Source organism: Cetorhinus maximus, chromosome 22 (assembly GCF_964194155.1).
Source record: "Cetorhinus maximus chromosome 22, sCetMax3.hap1.1, whole genome shotgun sequence".
Classification (NCBI taxonomy): domain Eukaryota; kingdom Metazoa; phylum Chordata; class Chondrichthyes; order Lamniformes; family Cetorhinidae; genus Cetorhinus; species Cetorhinus maximus.
Genome location: NC_135900.1, coordinates 26,842,688 through 26,862,805, shown reverse-complemented (window position 1 = coordinate 26,862,805; position 20,118 = coordinate 26,842,688). Strand labels below are relative to the sequence as shown.

General features: G+C 43.6%; 1 protein-coding gene across 2 annotated transcripts in view; it reads right to left on the bottom strand.

Annotated features, from left to right (window-relative positions):
* Positions 1 to 19,568, bottom strand: part of helb (helicase (DNA) B) — a 44,037-nt gene extending 24,469 nt beyond the window's left edge. Inside the window, exons 1-9 of one of the 2 annotated variants that reach the window (XM_078567972.1) lie at positions 19,307 to 19,568; positions 15,512 to 15,871; positions 12,904 to 13,097; positions 11,445 to 12,236; positions 8,488 to 8,668; positions 6,069 to 6,210; positions 4,065 to 4,210; positions 2,490 to 2,574; positions 87 to 146 (exon numbers count right to left, since the gene is read on the bottom strand). In XM_078567972.1, coding sequence (XP_078424098.1) covers positions 87 to 146; positions 2,490 to 2,574; positions 4,065 to 4,210; positions 6,069 to 6,210; positions 8,488 to 8,668; positions 11,445 to 12,236; positions 12,904 to 13,097; positions 15,512 to 15,871; positions 19,307 to 19,508 — 2,162 coding nt within the window. In that variant the 5' untranslated portion in view covers positions 19,509 to 19,568. Of the gene's footprint in view, positions 1 to 86; positions 147 to 2,489; positions 2,575 to 4,064; positions 4,211 to 6,068; positions 6,211 to 8,487; positions 8,669 to 11,444; positions 12,237 to 12,903; positions 13,106 to 15,511; positions 15,872 to 19,306 lie in introns of those variants that run through there. The other variant, XM_078567973.1, reaches the window with a different exon arrangement.
* Between the last annotated feature and the right edge of the window lie 550 nt (positions 19,569 to 20,118).

The following is a 20,118-nucleotide window of genomic DNA, read 5'->3' as shown; positions in this document are numbered from 1 at the left end:
TCTCTGTCTTTACTACCTTTCTACCAGCGAGCACTTTAGACATACAAGGGGAAAATACAAGCAATACACCTAGCAGCACCCCTCACCTAGTCAGATGACCTGCATATTGCTTGCAGCAGAGTTCATTAATTAAGGCACAATCCATCCTGCATAAAAAGAGGAAGTCACAATTTGTAATGACCTTTGAACGTTTATTCAATATTACAACAAACCAGTTCAAAGATAAAGGCATAGTGATTAAGTTTTAATTAAAATTTAATAGGATTACACACAAAAGCATTAAAATTAGAGATGCTCAGATTCGGCATCGCACAACCTGCACCTGAGCTTATCAAAAAGTGGTTGCTTTGCGTCACACTTTATGGTTACACTTCAGCATTTATAATGAAATATAGCAAGTTGAAAAGAATGAGAATTACAATTGAAGCCACACAAAAATCACCTTAAACATTCACTCCCTTCCACCATCAGTGCACAGCAGTGTGTACCAGCTACAAGATACACTGCAGCAACTCACCAAGGCTCCTACAACACCACCTTCCAAGCCCACTATTTCTGCCACTTAGAAAAACAAGGGCAGAAGGTGCATGGGAACACAACCACATAGCAAGTTCCCCACAAAATCAGAGGCCATCCTGAATTGGAAATATATCGCCCTTCCTTCACTGTCGCTAGGTCAAAATCCTGGAACTCCCTCCCTAACAGCACTGTGGGTGCACCTACACCACACGGACTACAGCGGTTCAAGAAGGCAGCTCACCATCACCTTCTCAAGGACAATTAGGGATGGGCAATAAATGCTGGCCTAGCCAGCGACGCCCACATCCCATGAATGAATTAAAAAATGGGTAAGGCTTCTTTTCCTATAACGAGATGATACACGTAGAAGTGTTAAGTTGGTTAAATGTACAAAGAAACACAGTGAAAGTAATTCTTTCCTCTTTTCACAGCCCCTATTTTAGAGACCAAATTATGTTCATAAAGGCAGAAAATGCTGGAAAAACTCGGCAGGTTTGACAGCATCTGTGGAGAGAGAAACAGAGTTAACGTTTCAAGTCCATATGACTCTTCTTCAGAGCTAAAGAGAAGTAGAAATGTAATGAAATTTACACTGTTTAAGGGGGTGGAGCAGGTGGATAGAAGGTCAGCGATAGGTGGGGACAAAAGAGAGATTGACAAAGATGTCATAGACTCAAGACAAAGGGAGTGTTAATGGGGGTGGTAAGGGCTAAATAAGGTGCTGATATTGGCATAAAGGTGAGAAAGCAGAATGTGATAATAGCAGGACAAGAGTCAGCACGATGAAAGAACAACACAGAACAAGTGACAAATGGCCCTTTTAGGGGTGGAGTGGGGGTGGTTGGGGAAAAAGGATAGAAAAAGGGATAAGAGAATAAAAAAGGGGATAAAACAATGAATAAAAATAAGTAAATGAAAAAGAAAAATAAATTTGAAAAGAAGGATTAAGAAAGGGGTGAAGATAGAGAAGAGAGTTCACGGTCTGAAGTTGTGAACTCAATATTAAGTCTGGAAGGCTGTAAAGTGCCTAATCGGAAGATGAGCTGCTGTTCCTCCAGTTTACGTTGAGCTTCACTGGAACATTGCAGTAGGCCAAGGACGGACATGTGGGCATGACAGGAGGGTGGTGTGTTGAAATGGCAAGTGACAGGAAGGTCTGGGTCATGCTTGTGGACAGACCGAAGGTGTTCCTCAAAGCTGTCATCCAGTCTATGTTTAGTCTCTCCAACGTAGAGGAGACTGCATTGGGAGCAGCAAATGCAGTAGGCCAAATTGAAGAAGCGCTGCTTCACCTGAAAGGAGTGTTTGGGCCCTTAGACGGTGAAGAGGGAGGAGGCAAAGGGGCAGGTGTTACACCTTCTGCGTTTGCACGGGAAGGTGCCGTGGGAAGGGGTTGAGGTGAAGGGAGTGATGGGTGGTATGCCACTATCAGCACCTTCTTTAGTCCTTACCACTACCATTGACACTCCCTTATCTTTTTGTCCATGACATCTTTGTCAATCTCTCCTTAGCCCCCACCTATCGCTGATCTTCTATCCAGGTTCACCTGCTCCACCCCCCTTAAACAGTATAAATTTCATCACTTTTCTACTTCTCTTTAACTCTGAAGAAGTCATACAGACTCGAAACGTTAACTCTGTTTCTCTCTCCACAGATGCGGTCAGATCTGCTGAATTTTTCCAGCATTTTCTGTTTTTACTTCAGATTTCCAGTATCTGCAGTATTTTGCTTTTTATCTTATGTTCATAAAGGACCTTATCATAAATCTTAGTTGGCGTGAAGCTTTAAGCTTTGGCCTACATACTACTCATTTTGAGTTGAATAATATATTCAGCAGTTCTCAACTTACTACACATTCATACTACTGGCAGTAATGTTCACTCCTTTTACTTCCCTTCACTTTTTTTTGCATTGGGACCTTAGAGGAAAACATCATGACTCCATTACTAATTTCTTAAAAATATAGTTACCGTCTAAATGCAATGAACTGTGACGTCACATCATTTTTCAGTCCTGGGGCGTTTTTTAGTAAATGTTTGATAGCCTTCTGAAGAACTGCCATTGACAAAAAAATTTTTAAATTGTCATGATCCTTAAAAACATCACAACCACAAGCAACAAAGTGACAAAGTGACAAAGAAGCTTCCATGCATTTTGAATTTATTTAACTTTAATGTGAGGGTGCCATTTAATACAAACATACGGATTAGGAGCAGCAGTAGGCCACTCAGCCCATCGAGCCAGCTCCGCCATTCATTAAGATCATGGCTGATCTGATTTTAACCTCAACTCCACATTCTTGCCTCCCCCTGATAACCCAATTATCAGCTCAGTGCAGTCCTGCATTCTTGTTATTGGTGTTTGCTGCATTCAACACATGCAATACTATGCTCAAATTCAAACTCCCAGTTACAATCTTTAGAAGTTCAGACTGCATAACGATGTCAGTTAAAAGCATTCATTTGTACTCAGCCATCATAAACAATCAGATGTATATGGTCAATCCTAATACCCTTAAGATGTGGAAACTGTGCATTCATATGCATAATAATGGCATTGCACATGAGCAGTAAAGATCAAGTAGATTTTTCAGAGGAAGCAGGGTTAGGGGCTGGGTACAACCAGACCAGCGCACACAGATATAATTCAGTCTCAATGGGGGAGAGGGTGTAATTACAGCATGAGAAGTTATTTAAGGAAGTTTCCATTATAAATGTGGGCGTAGGAATTTATAATGGGAAAAGTTAGCAAGAAGTGAATGGACACTTCAATTTTTAAATATATTGCTAGTCATTTCCCCACAGCATTGCACAAGGTGAGCCGATATCAAGATTTGCGACAGCCATTACAAGCACAAGAACCTGATTTTACAGGCCCCCGCCAGCAGGTTTGTAGGTGGGAGGGACTGCTAAATTCCACAGGTGGACTTCCAGCCGCCCTCCCAACCATTCCCAACCTGTCCATAATTTTACAGTGGGCAAGGAGGCCTGCCTGCCCTTGCCCCAACTGAGACCTTTAAGTGGCCAATTAATGGCCACAGCGGCCAATTCCCACCTCAGCTGCAGGAGGGGTTCAGGCACGAGGGGAAGCCCAACAGGTCACCTTGCTCGGTACTCGGGCAGCAGGGAGGGTTGGTGAGGGCATACTTCCATTACTACATTACTCCATCCTTTCAAGATTTCCAAGGTCTGAGCCTCCAGGTGCTCCCTCCCCACCTGCCCTTCAAATCACGACCCCACCAACCCCTTCCGGACCTCCCCTCCGTGAGACACCAGACGTACCTGGCACTGGGCTCCTGCCACTTTAACTCTGGTGGCTGGTTGTAGTCCCAGCAGAGTCCACCGCTCCTGGTGGCATTGACTACAGAGCTGCCGGCCAGTTTGACAAGAGTAGCCCTGACTGGCGGGAATGCGTTCCCACCGACTTCTTAGGTGGCGCCATAGGAAATCTCCCCATCGGATAAACTCTGACCCTCTGATGTAAAACATCGCTTTCTGATAGCAAGTCCAAAGAAATAAATGAACATGAACAGTTTTCATACTCACCATCGGGGGTAGATTCACGGGGTAGAGAAACGAGAATGAATTTTTTATCAGATGTTGGAACAGTGATGTTGCTTTGCTTTGATATGTACATCACTGCATCATACTGCAACTCTTTATATATAGACTTCAATCCCATCTCAGCAATCCTGAGAAATAAGAATTCATGAGGAATGAAATGGTTACATCAAAGGAATTCTATTGGAGAAAGTCTTTTGAAGACTACGTCAAAAACGCCTTTCCCCCTCTCACCCACCTCGTCCCCCACTGATTTTAACCTTCTCTTCTGAAGCCAGTGACTTGTGGGTAGCAGTTGCAATTAGTATCTTGCCCTGGAGGTGCTGACTTGCATAAAGCTGAGTGAGCAGACCAAGCTGAACATGTGCAGTCAGACAGGCAGTTTGATTCGTGCTATTAAAGGGCACCTCACAGAGGCAGGATAGTGCTTTCAGGTTTACACTTGGACCAGTGGTACTTACACAGCTTTAAATTTCACTGGCATATGGACCATTAGCCCAGCCTTTTCCATTGTTCACAGTTCATGCAGAAACAAAGTGAACACTAACCAGATAATCTACACATAAAAGGGAGAAAAAAGTGACCAACAACACAAAAGACGCTCAAATAAGCTGGCAATGCGGCAGCAGAAGTGTGCAAACAAATCACAAAGTTGCCAAAATGAGACCAGAAGATCCTACTGCAAGTGGCAAAAACATCTCAGAGCAAACACAGACTCATCAGTCAGGATTCTCGGGGCCAAGCCGGTCAGGATTCTCGGGGCCAAGCCGGTCAGGATTCTCGGGGCCAAGCCGGTCAGGATTCTCGGGGCCAAGCCGGTCAGGATTCTCGGGGCCAAGCCGGTCAGGATTCTCGGGGCCAAGCCGGTCAGGATTCTCGGGGCCAAGCCGGTCAGGATTCTCGGGGCCAAGCCGGTCAGGATTCTCGGGGCCAAGCCGGTCAGGATTCTCGGGGCCAAGCCGGTCAGGATTCTCGGGGCCAAGCCGGTCAGGATTCTCGGGGCCAAGCCGGTCAGGATTCTCGGGGCCAAGCCGGTCAGGATTCTCGGGGCCAAGCCGGTCAGGATTCTCGGGGCCAAGCCGGTCAGGATTCTCGGGGCCAAGCCGGTCAGGATTCTCGGGGCCAAGCCGGTCAGGATTCTCGGGGCCAAGCCGGTCAGGATTCTCGGGGCCAAGCCGGTCAGGATTCTCGGGGCCAAGCCGGTCAGGATTCTCGGGGCCAAGCCGGTCAGGATTCTCGGGGCCAAGCCGGTCAGGATTCTCGGGGCCAAGCCGGTCAGGATTCTCGGGGCCAAGCCGGTCAGGATTCTCGGGGCCAAGCCGGTCAGGATTCTCGGGGCCAAGCCGGTCAGGATTCTCGGGGCCAAGCCGGTCAGGATTCTCGGGGCCAAGCCGGTCAGGATTCTCGGGGCCAAGCCGGTCAGGATTCTCGGGGCCAAGCCGGTCAGGATTCTCGGGGCCAAGCCGGTCAGGATTCTCGGGGCCAAGCCGGTCAGGATTCTCGGGGCCAAGCCGGTCAGGATTCTCGGGGCCAAGCCGGTCAGGATTCTCGGGGCCAAGCCGGTCAGGATTCTCGGGGCCAAGCCGGTCAGGATTCTCGGGGCCAAGCCGGTCAGGATTCTCGGGGCCAAGCCGGTCAGGATTCTCGGGGCCAAGCCGGTCAGGATTCTCGGGGCCAAGCCGGTCAGGATTCTCGGGGCCAAGCCGGTCAGGATTCTCGGGGCCAAGCCGGTCAGGATTCTCGGGGCCAAGCCGGTCAGGATTCTCGGGGCCAAGCCGGTCAGGATTCTCGGGGCAAGCCGGTCAGGATTCTCGGGCCTGTGTTTTAGGATCATTCAAAATTCATCACATTCTACTAAGAGGAGAATGAAGTTGCTGTGTGATGGAGTTTGCTGTGATTAAGAAAACATTACAGACAAACCATTTCTGTTTCACTGCATGCATGCGAGTGAATAAACTGCAATTCCGAAAATGGAAAAAAAAGATGTACTTAGCAGCATTATCTATGATCAGCTGACTCTCTGCACGATGATTGGTTTCAAGTTCAATGCCCCATCTAATTCGTTTTAAACTGGAGTATACGTCATTTAACATGTTGCCAGGCTCGATACTTGGTAACTGTCTAACATCACCTAGAAGGAATAAAATAGTTTTATACTTCATAAAGTTAGGAACAGTGCATGTAAAAAGGCTGTCTTAAGGGCAAGGATGAACAAATAATGGTGCCTTGGCCCAGCATGTCAAAACTCACGAAAGCAAAATACTGCAGATGCTGGAAATCTGAAGTAAAAACAGAAAATACTGGAAATGTTCAGGAGGTCTGGCAACATCTGTTGAGAGAGAAACAGAGGTAACATTAACTGGTTCTGAAAAAAGTCATCTACTTAAAACTTTAGCTCTGTTTTTCTCTCTCCACAGATGTTGCCTGGCCTGCTGAGTATTTCCAGCATTATCTGTTTTCAAGTCAAAACTTACTCCATGCATGCTAGTTCCCATATCAGCAACGCACTCATTGCTAATCAAATGCTTTTTATTTTTCATTCCCCATGTGAGCAGAGCAGGAGAAGGAAAATCAAGAGGGCGCTGCTCTCCCATAGCAACAACTTGGGGGCGAGGTGCAAGGCCTTGAGGAGGGGGGACCTGACTGGGGTTAAGGGATCTGGGTTGAGTAGCCAGGAAATTGGACCCCGGATTTGGGGTGGGGGAAGTGTTTGGGAATTGAGACGGCGGGGGGGGAGGCTATCAGGAGACTGAGGATCAGGACTCACTGGAGAGATTGACTCTGTGCTTGAAGGAGGGATTGGGGTTTGGGCAGAGGAGAAGAGTGGACTGGGGAATCAGACCCATCATTTCCTGCAGGGGCAGGAGCACAGCATGGTGAGTGGGAGTGGCTCAGAGAGAGGAACAGTGAGTAAAGGGTGAGTGAAACCTGGCGACCTTATTGTGGCCGCATCGCAAACTCCAACTGCCACCACTTACATCGGGGTGACGGAGCTGCACACAGCACCGCCACCAGCTACATCCCTCGCCTCCTCTCAGGGGTAACAAACCCAACAAACAATCCTGGGCTCGAGGCCCAGTCTCAACTGTTGACTCCTCACTCATGTTCTGCAGAATTAATAAATGGGGCCCAAAGCTGCAAATCTGAAAATGGTACGCAGTCTCATTTTAATAATAATGGGGGGTTACTAGCACCAATTCCACTTCCAGAGGCAGTTGGCCAATGTTTGGGCCTGCTTCATTGCTGGTAAGTCCTGGGAGGTGAATGGAGTAAAACACAGGTGGCTAAGCACGGGCATACAGCAGCCCACACTTGTGCTGGGGAATTGGGCGAGGCACGCTTTCCTCGCCATCTCTTTGTCAGCCTTCAGCAGCACCTTTAAGGGTCACCGTTCAGGCTGCTGCAGGCCTTGAAGCAACATTGGAACTTGCATTGTGCATGCTCCACCTAGTTTTTGCAGAATGGTCCAGAAACAGGCACAGGAACCTCCTTTGCTTAATTAAATTTATCAAACACTGATTTCAAGTGGCTAAAAACAGCGAGGGCTCAATATGACAATAGCCATGCCACCCGAGGGTATAAGATACAGGACCCTGCACCGAGAAACTGGTTTACACTGCCTCCCCACCCCATTTTATGCCAAAAACTGGTGAAATACTTACTAATTTCTACCCCAGTGCATCCAAATAATTTTTGCAGAATGTGACCCATGCCAAGTGCCAAGATGTCAGATAGGCTCATCATATAAAATGTGTCTGACACCCCTACTCTAAACTATTCACCCAGTTGAGCCGCATTGCTACTCTCTTTGAGGCAGAGAGAAGTTATGGGGAGAGGAAAGAAGGAGACAGATGGATGAAGGAGCTAATAATAACTATCCAAGGAGTCCTAGAAGTGAAAAATAGATTGGGAATGGGACATGATGTTTGATCATGATTCTGCCTGACTCAAAGGCAATTTAATCTGACATTGCTGTCACTGTGTCATAATGCTCCAAGAAGTTGGATAGCTCTGATACAAATAGTACAGCTAGTCATGGGGAAACCAAACTGATAGTCAAATTAAAGTCTGCTTTGTATTACTGCACAGGCACACGAAAAGAAATATGAAATACATTTACTCTCAACAATTATGATTTATCCTTAAATATGTGGTGCTCATGAGTCATTTCCGGAAATGTTCATCAATTCACATTCACCAAATTATTGGTTTAAATGGTAAGTAATGGTAGCATGATAATTGAAACTGCATAAACTTTAAGTTCTACTTGACACCACTAGTAATTGTACTCCATAACCTGGTAATGCATCATACAAAGAGAAAACTGAAGAAAGTAGTATCTTACATTGCACGCTAATGATAAGGATGCATTCCAAAATGTGCAAAACTCTCGTTATTAGACACTTACCAAGGATTATAAGCTTTTTGAGATTGGCATGATTCATAAGTAACTTTAAAACTTCACTTAGGACCTGCACAGAGACCAAACTCCCCTCATCAACAATCAGAACCTGGACATCAGAAAACTTCCAATCAAGGTGCGTGCTTGGCGACTTAGCTTTCTTGACAGACCAGAAATTCCATGTCACCTGTTTTAAAAAAGACATGTTAATTCATATGTCCTTTGTCCAGCAAGGATTCAAAATCTAAATTTACATTTTTCTCCCTGATCAATGTTCAAATACCAACAAAATGTTTGAGGCAATATTTACGAATCAAACCCAAATGAAGAAAAACTCACCAGTCTGCATCAACATTCTGTTTGTTACTTCATATCCTGTATTCTTTTCTAATATTAACTTTTTTGCAATTCCACATGTTAATTTTTAATTCTAAAGAGATGCAAGACCTTAAAATTGGAATCACTGACAGCAGCTTCTGATCACCACATTTTACAGTGCATGTGCGGACTCCAGAAGGTATTTTGAGTTTCAAAAGAGTAATGAACAGCAAATGTTTTGCCATCATTACTACTGCAAAATCCAGACTGTGAATTTCATCCCCCATCACACTCCCGCTCCACAAGAGCCTGTACTAAATTTAAATAATTGCTTCACTGTTTGAAACTGACCAGTTCTTTTGCTGACATTAAATTAAAGAATTGATTTGAGACAAACAGAACTGCCCTTTTCATAACTCAGAAAAGAGTTAGTGGGGCATAGATTTGGGATATCTGACCGCTCGAGTTTTTTTAAAAAGGAATTACCAGTCATGTATAAAACTGAACCAACCACGCAACACTGTTCAAGTCTGAATGATTCCTCTCCAGCCTATAACCAAACCAACTTTCTACAGTGTAGTGAAATAGACTTTGGACAATACTTAGGCTGAGCTGGCCACCGAACTCTTATGTACATAAAAGAGCCATCAAACCAAAACTAGGCACTTCCTATTTGTCAGATTTCCAATGATCAGTTTGTTTTACAGTTAACTTTCAGATCAACTATTGGGCACACATTATTAAAGCAAATATTCCATAATATATTCAGAAGGGCACTGATCATGGAAAAGTCAATAATATAGACAAAGACAAGAAAGGTTGCAAAGGAAAGAGACAGATTAGTGAAGAGTGTTACGTTCTTGCTTGCATCCCGTTCAGAAGTGCATGAGAAATGTTAGAAGTGCCTAAACCAAGTATTTCTGGAATTGATTAGACATTAGAAGGAATATGCCAAATAGCTCCTCAAGCCTGCTCCGCCTTTCAATACGATCACAGCTGATTTTCTATCCCAACTCAACTTTCCTCCTTTATTTCCATATTCCTTGACTCCCGTGTTATTGCAATAAATGTCTGACACAAAAATTCACAAGAGTTCAGGAGCTAAGAGGTAGATTAAAAAGCAGGAATAGTATTGAGCGCTTGTAAGTACAGAAACAACCAGATTGTGGAGGTAAGCAATTGGCTAGAGAAGTCTATTGGAATTGGGAACAATGGCCTGGATTTCGCAGTCAGTGGCGAAGCAATGGCGCTTGCTGCTGGCCTGAAAAAAAATCTGCCCAGAAATATCTAGCGATCTCTGTGCCACAGATGTCAGTTTGATGTCTGATGTCAAGTCTCTATGAGGTGATAGGGGAGAACCATTAAGGTCAGAAATAATAATTGATGCAGGACTAAAGATAGGGCAAAAGAGCCCTTCAAACTCTAAGCTTAATTGCTACTAAAATATTCATGCTGAAAACACGCAAACTGCAGCAGGATTTGCAGTTTTAAAGTCATAGTTATACAGCACAGAAACAGGCCCTTCGGCCCCTCATGTCCATGTCGGCCATCAAGCACCTATCTATTCTAATCCCATTTTCCAGCATTTGGCCTGTAGCCCTGTATGCTATGGCGTTTCAAGTGCTCATCTAAATACTTCTTAAATGTTGTGAGGGTTCCTGCCTCTACCACCCCCTCAGGCAGTGTGTTCCAGATTCCAACCACCCTCTGGGTGAAAAAAGTTTTCCTCAAATCCCCTCTAAACCTCCTACTCCTTACCTTAAATCCATGCCCCCTGGGTATTGACACCTCTGCTTAGTGGAAAAGTTTCTTTCTATCTACCCTATCTATACCCCTCAGAATTTTGTATGCCTCTATCGGGTCCCCCCTCAGCTTTCTCTGCTCTAAGGAAAACACCCCAGATATCTAGTCTCTCTCATAGCTGAAACACTCCAGCCCAGACAACATCCTGGTGAATCTCCTCTGCACCCTCTCCAGTGCAGTTTTATGGGAAGAGTTTCTTAGACTGGCAAGCAGGGTCTTGCTATCACCTCATTCTTCACCATTTCCACTTATCCAGCCATCAAACAGGGGTTGGAATAATGCTCCAAACACATTACTTGGCTATAGACTGAATTTCTTGTCAGTCACTGGGCTTTGCCAGCCATTTATGTTACTCAAATCACCTTTGTCAAAGTTGAAATATACATTAAAAATGTTAGCAATGTAATTACTATCAATATTTTTATTCCCATATTCAAATAGATTTCAGCACCCCTTGTTGGCAACCATAAAGGCTGCTTACAAACAATATCCCGACCCTTTCAGGAGCTCCCCCAATACATATATTGTGTGGACCCTGTAAAATCAGCCAGAGCAACCAAAGTTGGTCAGTTTTAATAATCCACTGCCTAATGTAGGGAAAACCTGCATTATACTTTAGTTATTTTTGAAAAGTTTTGGAGAAACTGATCAACGATTCATTGAATTTTACACGTAGCCTGGAGTAATATATTCCTTAAAAATATAAGCCCTCAATTTAACCTCCAACATTGTAGCAGTAAGAGTGCTTTAGGAATTCTCTTAAAAGTCACCTGTTTACTTCATGCTAAAACACAATTAAAAGATTTGAATTATCTGCAACAGTATCATAAAATGGCAATTACCTGGTGTAAAGTATAAGCAGCAAACCCAGTTTTTTTCTTTAAGAGAGACGCTGCCTTTCCAGTTGGTGCAGTGAAAAGCACAGATGGTTTTTTGACTTTACTTTTTTCATCAGAATCAACATCAGGAGCTTTACTGGCTGGAATATCCCAAATTTCCGAAGTCCATTCATCCCGCTCAAGAGCTTGACATGCTTGCAACAGTTCCTCATTATCCACAATCTCCATATTTTCAACTACTGCCCTGAAGACGAGGCTGACAAGTGTAGTCTTTCCACAGCCGCCTTTTCCACTGATGACTGTAACAGGATTTGAACACATCATGGCAACAGCTTTCAACTGCTCTGGGTCCAAACCAATAACTTCAGCGTGCTCTGCATCTTCAGATCGTCTTTCCCTCTGCATCGGGGTGAAGGCTTTTCTCAGAACTTCTGCCACAGAAATTTGCCATGAAGGTTTCTCTACAAGTTCCTTTATACAAAGTGCAATTTCCTTCTCATAGTTGTAGAAACGTGTGAGATACACTCGTTTTTTTTCTATTACAATTATCTTGTAGTCCTTTAAAAATTTTAGTGATTCCCATGCACTTTCAATGCTGAACTCAGATGGACATAAGTTAGTCAGCTCATCAATATGAAGATAAGTGTGTCCCTTATTCCAGCAAGTTTGTTTGAGTCTATCATAAATGACCAAAGCATGCCTTTGTAACTCTGGAATTGTCCTCAGTAGATCAGCTTCCTCAAAGGCTAACAAGGTTGCCTCACAACCAATAAGTGCTAGCTCCCGTGTGAGAATCTATCAAAAAGAAAGAAATGTCTTTCAGAAATCATTCTTGAACTGGATATTTAATATGAGAACAGCTTCATCTTAAAAGACTCTTTAATCGTAACTATAATTACCATATTGGGTTAGACTCTGATAAAAGACTTAATATGGTGGAAAATTTAGGAATATCAGCCAATTTCCCATGGCACTGTTTCTTATAATTGTTTATTTTGTTTGCCAATCTTTAATTCTTTGCACTGTTTCTTTCTCTACCACACTTTATTTCCTCTCCCCACTTTGGCTGTCATAGATTGTTTCATTGCACTGTCGATATTTTTGTTGCTATCTGACTATTTTTGTCATTATTTACATTCTGCAAGCCCCGTTTTAAAATATTTAATGATACCGTACGGGTTCAAGTTATTACATCAATATTGTGCTATCTGGCTACTGATCTGAGATGAGCATAAATTAAGTGAAGAGAGGGTGGACAAAATACTTCCCTCCTGTGAGGTCGCAGCCTCCCAGCCTTGAAGCCAAATGATAAAGTACTTTAGTCAGCGAAAGTTAAAACTCAGAAGTCAAATGCAGATTAAAAAAACAACTGTATGCGCTATAATGTTTAAATGCACACAGACAAAAATCAACATAATCGGGATTTGTTCATGTTGACAATTGTGCATACAGAATAACTTACCAGCCTGAATCCTAGCTTCCACACTTCTGTCTGAATCATCCGCTCCAACTCTTCCAGAAGATCAAGGGCAAAGGGCTGTCTTCCATTTCTCTCCTTTGGCATCAAAATATGCAAAAAATGCCGTGGCAAAAGTACTGGCAGGTACTTCATCAGGTTTTGGAACTTCAAAGCGAACTGCATATATTGACCTTCAACTAAATTACTGGAAAATTGATAACTTGAACCTCAAATGGTATCTTATATACATACTCTCACATGTATCCATTTAACACTCAGATTAACATTAACAAGACAATTCCTTCACATACTGCCCTAGACCATTTCTAAAATAATTATTTTTCTAATTACGCTTCTAAAGTGTCCTGGGATGTTTTCCGATATTAAAAGCACCATATAAATGAAATTGCTGTTCTGCACAAGCAGCAATTCTAACCTCATACAACCACTCAGTTACCATAATTCCTTTATTAATTACAATGTTTTTCAACCCACATCAAACCTATTCTTAAAGGTTATGGTCTTTGGTAGTGCATTCCATAGCCTCACAATCGTCTAGGAACATAGAAATAGGAGTAGGCCATTCAGTCCCACAAGCCCGTCTTACCATTTTATTTTTTAAAAGGTTGAAAAAATAAACCCAGCAACTACAGGCCAGTCAGTTTAACTGGTGGTGGGTAAACTTCTAGAAACAAAATTCCAGACAAAATTAATGTCATTTGGTCAAATGCGGGTTAATTAAGGAAAGCTAGTATGGCTTTGTTAAGGGAAAATTGTGGTTAACTGACTTGCTGGAGATTTATGAAGGTGTACTACCAGGGAGCATTGATGAGGGCAAAACTGTTAATGTGGTGTACATGGACTTCCAAAAGGTGTCTAATACAGTGCCATACAACAAACTTGTGAGCAAAGTTATAGCTCATGGAACATCGCAGATACAAAATTGGCTGAGTGATAGGAAACAGAGTAGTGGTTAACGGACTGGAGGAAGGTTTATCGTGGAGTTCCCACTGGTCTGTGTTGGGACCCTTGCTGTTCCTGATATATATTAATGACCTAAACCTTGGTCCATAGGGCACAATTTCAACATTTGCAGATAATACAAAACTTGGAAGCATTGTGAACTGTGAGGAGGACAGTGTAGAACTCCAAAAAGACACAGAAAAGTTAGTGGAATGAATGGAAAAGTGACAGATGAAGTTCAATGTGGAGAAACATGAAGTGATTCATTTTGATAGGAAGAACACAAAGAGACAACATAAAATAAAGGGTATAATCTAAAGAGGGTGCAGGAGCAAAGAGGCTGCTTGTAGTCCCTGTCCAGTCCACTGCAGCCTCCGTCGCTTCTGGGACTAGAGAGCTGCCAGCCAACCAGATTGGCCGGCAGCTTTCTGAGGTGGGACTTCCTCCCAGGTGAGATGCGAAGTCCCATCTCCAGCCAATTAACACTCCTTATTGGTGGGGATGCATTCACCACCGACTCCAGCTGGTGGCCCAGTAAACCTCGGCATCCAAAAAGTCCTGGCTTGTGTATTTTACAGAGGTGACATTAGGGAACATTGGACTCATTGACAGCAACTGGGATTTGGTATGAAACAGGAGTGAGATTCTATAGTAGGACTAAAATGATGGCAATTGTTATTGAATAGAAAGAAGCATATCAATACTACCTGTCAACTACAAATAACCCACACTGTGGGGAACAAGTGTCACTTGAAGTAGAAGCTGCACTTAAGGGTACACCATGCTTTTTAATTATGCTATACTAAATGTCTGCAAAATAAGAATGATCTCCTCCCTTTGAACTTAAATAGCTTTTCAGCCAACAGGATCATGAAGGGTACATTCAGTTCTGAACTAGTGGAACGTTCTGAACTAGTAATTGTCAACAGGCAGCAATTTTTTTCAAGTCCCAATAGTAGTTCATATTAGTAAATAGTCATGAACCGATTAGTTAGGACTGCAAGCCTCCCATAAGTTGATTTTTGAACACTGCAGGCAGATGTTGTACACTATATATCACTCAGTCAACCTTCAATTTGTGGATGAAATTGTTACGCTAAAAGTCACTCAATCCACACAAAACAGAGAGACTGGTTTGTATTTGAGTAATAACATCCTTACTTTGGTAAAAAAAAATCAATAGGAAATTATAATTGTTGCCACTGGAACTGATTTATTAGACAATCTGAGTGCTTCTGAAAATCAACTAGTAGTAATTTGACAAACTGTTTAGTGAATTTGAAATATTCAAAATGCTTCATTTTCCAAGCAACCATTTTGCCTTCACAATGCTTCTCAAGGTCCTGTGATTGACAGAATAGTCTGTAACTGTACACAAATGTTCATCATTCATCAACTTCTTGTATTACGTTTCTGGACAACTTTTCTAAAAGAGCCCAAAGATCAATATTTCTATCAATATTCACATCTGATGTAGTGAAGGCTTTACTCCTGTAGCAGGGCAAGTAACAGCATCTTTAATTTCCCTTTATTTTACTCTTGGCAGCAGGTGATCAAAGGTATCCTCTGCTACTGAACTCTAATGATTATGTACAATTTTCAACAAAACAGCAAAATCTATTGTCCAAAAAGAGACACCCATGCTTACCTGAACTATTTATGGCTGCAATAATGTCTTTTGCAAAACTTTTTTTTCCACCCTTCTTATCCGCAATCAATTGTAAAGTCATCAATAAGTTTGAAAACTCAAGGTTACTCTTCTTAGACAAATTATTAATGAAGGATTCTTTATGTTGATTGTGGACATTACATTTTGTCAGGAACAGGCTGAAAATTTCAATTAGTTGATGGCCCAGGTGACTCCTCAGACCGTAAGATGGATAACACTGTAAATACCATTTCCCCCTGACATACTTGATCTTTGCAGTCACTTCCCACCACGGAGCAGTAAAATGAAACCGTCCATACACCTTGTAAGTTAAATCGGAATCAAGGTCTTTGATCATAACTAGAGAAAGATAGATAAATACAGGGATGAGAAGTCTGACTGCTAACTTTCAACGGTTTTACAGTAAGAAGTAGGAATACGGCTCTTAAATCCGCTTACAGCTCTTCCGACTAATGACGCTCTCGCACATTTCAACACACAGTTCACCTTCTCAACAGAATACATTGAGGAAATGAGAAGCATTTTAAAATTCTGAAATGATTGCTTTGAGAGGATTCATCATGTTGCATATTCAATCACTTGTTTCCTGTTGGTCCAAATAAGGCTTTTTTTAAATAAGAAGTTTTTCCCTCTTTCACTCTTTTCCTGGAAATGTTGGTGTGGAATTTCCTGCGTATATGCGCCCAGAGACATGTGGAATCTGGGAATTATTCAAGATCCAAAAGAATATAGAATTTTGAGCTTGAGGTACATGAGCAGGTTAATAAATGCCCAATACTTAAACTTTTACAATTGTCTATTGATATCTCCATTCATAGTAATGGGTCTACCTCCAAGTTTCAGGGCCTTATACACATTTCTTGCAATTCTGCTTGGTCAGAGGTTCTCTTCAAATTACAATCAGGATTTCAGATGCAGCAGGAGTATTATTTTTCTGTTTTTTTTATTGAAAGTTTCTGATTGTTGTTTTTTAAACATATCCTCACTGAGACTGGCATTCTCAGTTTCTTTAAATCCATTTTTATGGTACACATATAAGTTACGTTCAAAATTGCAGGTTGTGAAGCACACTGTGCCTCATATGCATGAATGGTGCTTAAATGGGTTAAAATTTTCAATTGTCATACTTTGGATATTTAAGATGTAAGTTTGATATTTTCCTTGGGCCCTGATTATTTATGCTGATTTCTGTCCATTTTCCATGCAGGCTTATTCTTATGAGATTCACAGGAATTTTGAGTATAACTTGATATCTGCAGAATGGGCACAGGAACGGATGCATTTTCAGGCCTAACTTCCTGGTTGTGCCCACGGAGGTAATTCCAGCCCGTTAACTCACGCTAAGGTATAGTTCTAAGGACACTGGCAGCTGTCCCATATCTTTCCAAAAAATCCTTCACATGACACCCTAGCAGAGTTAGCAGGATATTTACAATGAAAACCATCTGTTTCCATCATCATCCAATGTCTAAAATTGCAAATTTTAAACAATACCCAAGATTCCTTTCCTAATGTCTTAAATGTTGATGTGATTAAGAAAACTGCATTTTCTGGATGGATGAAGTAAGAGAAATTAATAGATCTTCTTCACCCATAGGCACTATGGTGAAATGAGCAGAAAGCATCCCTTCCCCCAAGTTTTAATGCTCCCATTATGTTTTCATTTTTTTCTCTGTTCCAACTATCCCTGATATCTAGCACGACCCCAGTTGCATCTGTCTTGTTCTGTATTGAACTTGTGATCTTGTTCATCACTTCTCAGTTTTGCAATTACTTATCATCAAGTCATCAACCACAGATGCTGAGTGTTTCCAGCATTTTCTGTTTTCATTTCAGATTTCCAGCATTTACACCATTGTGCTTTTGGTATAGTGACATAACTGTAGTTTCAAGTAGTTCGTCCCAATACAATGGCCCAGATTTTAGGAACATAGGGCTTAGGAACAGGAGTAGGCCATTCGGCCCTTTGAGCCCACTTCACCATTCGATAATGTCATGGCTGATCGGACTGTGATCTTAACTCCACTTCCCTGTCTGCCCCCCCATAACCCTTGACTCCCTTATCTATCAAGAATCTGTCTAACTCTGCCTTGAATAAATTCAATGACCCAGCCTCCATTGCTTTCTGGGGAAGAGAATTCCACGTACTAATGACACACAGAAGAAATTTCTGCTCATCTCAGTCTTAAAATGGAGATCTCTTATTCTTAAACTGTATCCCCTAGTTCTTGTCTCCCCCACAAGTGAAAATATCCTTCCTGTATCCACCTATCAAGTTCCCTCAGGATCCTGTAGGTGTAATTTTACAGTCCTGTCGCGGCGGGGACAGGACTGGAAAATGCAGCGAGCTATTCAAAAGTCCATTGACTTGGGCGGGACCAGAAAACCCCACCAACGGGAGGGGCCATAAAATTCCACCCTATATGTTTCTAAAAGATCTCCTCTCATCCTTCTAAACTCCAATGGATATAAGCACAAACTATTCAACCTTTCTTCATGGGTTAAGCCCTTCGTCCCAGGAGTGAGTCGAGTGAACTTTCTCTGTCCTGCTTCTAACGCAATTATACCTTTTTTCAAATGAGACCACAACTATACACAGTATTCCAGGTGTGGTCTCACCAATGTCCTGTACAGCTGCAGTAAATCTTCCCTCTTTTATATTCCATTCCCCTTGCAATAAACACCTACATTCCATTTGCCTTCCTAATTACCTGTTGTACCTGCATACTAACTTTATGACTTCACTATCGCTAGGCACCCAAATATCCCCGGACTTGGCACTAGATTCAAACCGAATATCCCCCGGACTTGCAAGATCTTTGCCGGCAGCTTTAGAACATAAGAGCTAGGATCAGGAGTAGGCAATTCAGCCCCTTGAGCCTGCCCCGCCATTCGATACGATCATGGCTGATCTCATTTCTGCCTCAACTCCAATTTCCTGCCCTCTCCCCATAACCTTTCAACCCGTTACTAATTAAAAATCTGTCTATCTCCTCCTTAAATTTATTCGGCATCCATTGCACTCTGAGGTAGTGAATTCCACATATTCACGACCCTTTGTGAAAAGTAATTCCTCCTCATCTCTGATTTAAATCTACCACCCCTTAGCCTAAAACTATGGCCTCTCGTTCTAGAATGCCCCACAAGGGGAAACATCTGCTCCACCTCTACTTTGCCTATCCCCTTTCGCACCTTATATTCCTCAATTAGATCTCCTCTCATCCTTCTAATCTCCAGCGAACATCGGCCTAAACTGCACAATCTCTCCTCATAAAACAAGCCCTGCATCTCAAGTAAGGGGACCAAAACTGTGCACAGTACCTCCAGGTGCAGTCTCGTCTATGCCTTGTACAGTTGCAACAACACTTCCCTATTTTTATACTCTATTCCTTTAGTAATAAATGCCAATTTCTTCGAGGTTAATGGCAAGGGGCATCACTCCACTGGAAATACTCAATAGATCTGACAACATCTGTGGAGGGAGAAATAAGTTAACGTTTTGGATCTGTGTCGGGGACCTGAAACATGAACTTGAGTTTCCCCTCTTCACAGGTGTTGCCAGACCTGCTGAGTGTTCCCAACCTCTCCTGTTCCGATTGCAGCTTTCCCTTTGCTTGTGCATGTGGACACACAAGGCCCACGCCACAGCAACTGTGGATCCCTTCGGCCGGTAGGGAAGTTTGAAAGGATTTTTACCAGCAATGGTCGAGCTGGGCAAAAAAAAAATAATAAACTTCATCGAACAGATTGCAAGATGAATTTGTTTTTTTTTACCTAACCGCCGCGCCACGGACGAGGCTTTGATGGAACTTGCGCCGCCGGAGACACACATCATGTCTTTGAGATCCAGGAACTGCGGCTCCTCCTCTTCCTCCTCCTCTGTGTCCGAACTTTCCTGCATGTTGTCCTTGGCTGACGATAAAATATATCCTTTCACAACAATGGGAATCCCCAGGACCGCGCGCCGCCCGGACATGGCGGGAATCCCGGTAAAGAGAGAGGGAACAGGCTGGGCCAGCTCAGCCCGACTCAGCTCAGCCCCGCCCAGCCCGACTCAGCCCCGCCCAGTTCAACCCGACTCAGCTCAAACCGACTCAGCTCAGCCCCGCCCAGCCCGACTCAGCTCCGCCCAGCTCAGCCCGACTCAGCTCAGCCCCGCCCAGTTCAACCCGACTCAGCTCAGCCCCGCCCAGCCCGACTCAGCTCCGCCCAGCTCAGCCCGACTCAGCTCAGCCCCACCCAGCCCGACTCAGCCCCGCCCAGCTCAACCCGACTCAGCTCAACCCGACTCAGCTCAGCCCCGCCCAGCCCGACTCAGCTCCGCCCAGCTCAACCCGACTCAGCTCCGCCCAGCTCAGCCCGACTCAGCCCCGCCCAGCTCAACCCGACTCAGCTCAACCCGACTCAGCCCAGCCCAGCCCCGCCCAGCTCAGCCCGACTCAGCTCCACTCAGCTCAGCCCGACTCAGCTCAACCCGACTCAGCCCCGCCCAGCCCAACTCTGCTCCGCCCAGCTCAGCCCGACTCAGCTCAGCCCCACCCAGCCCGACTCAGCTCCGCCCAGCTCAGCCCGACTCAGCTCAGCCC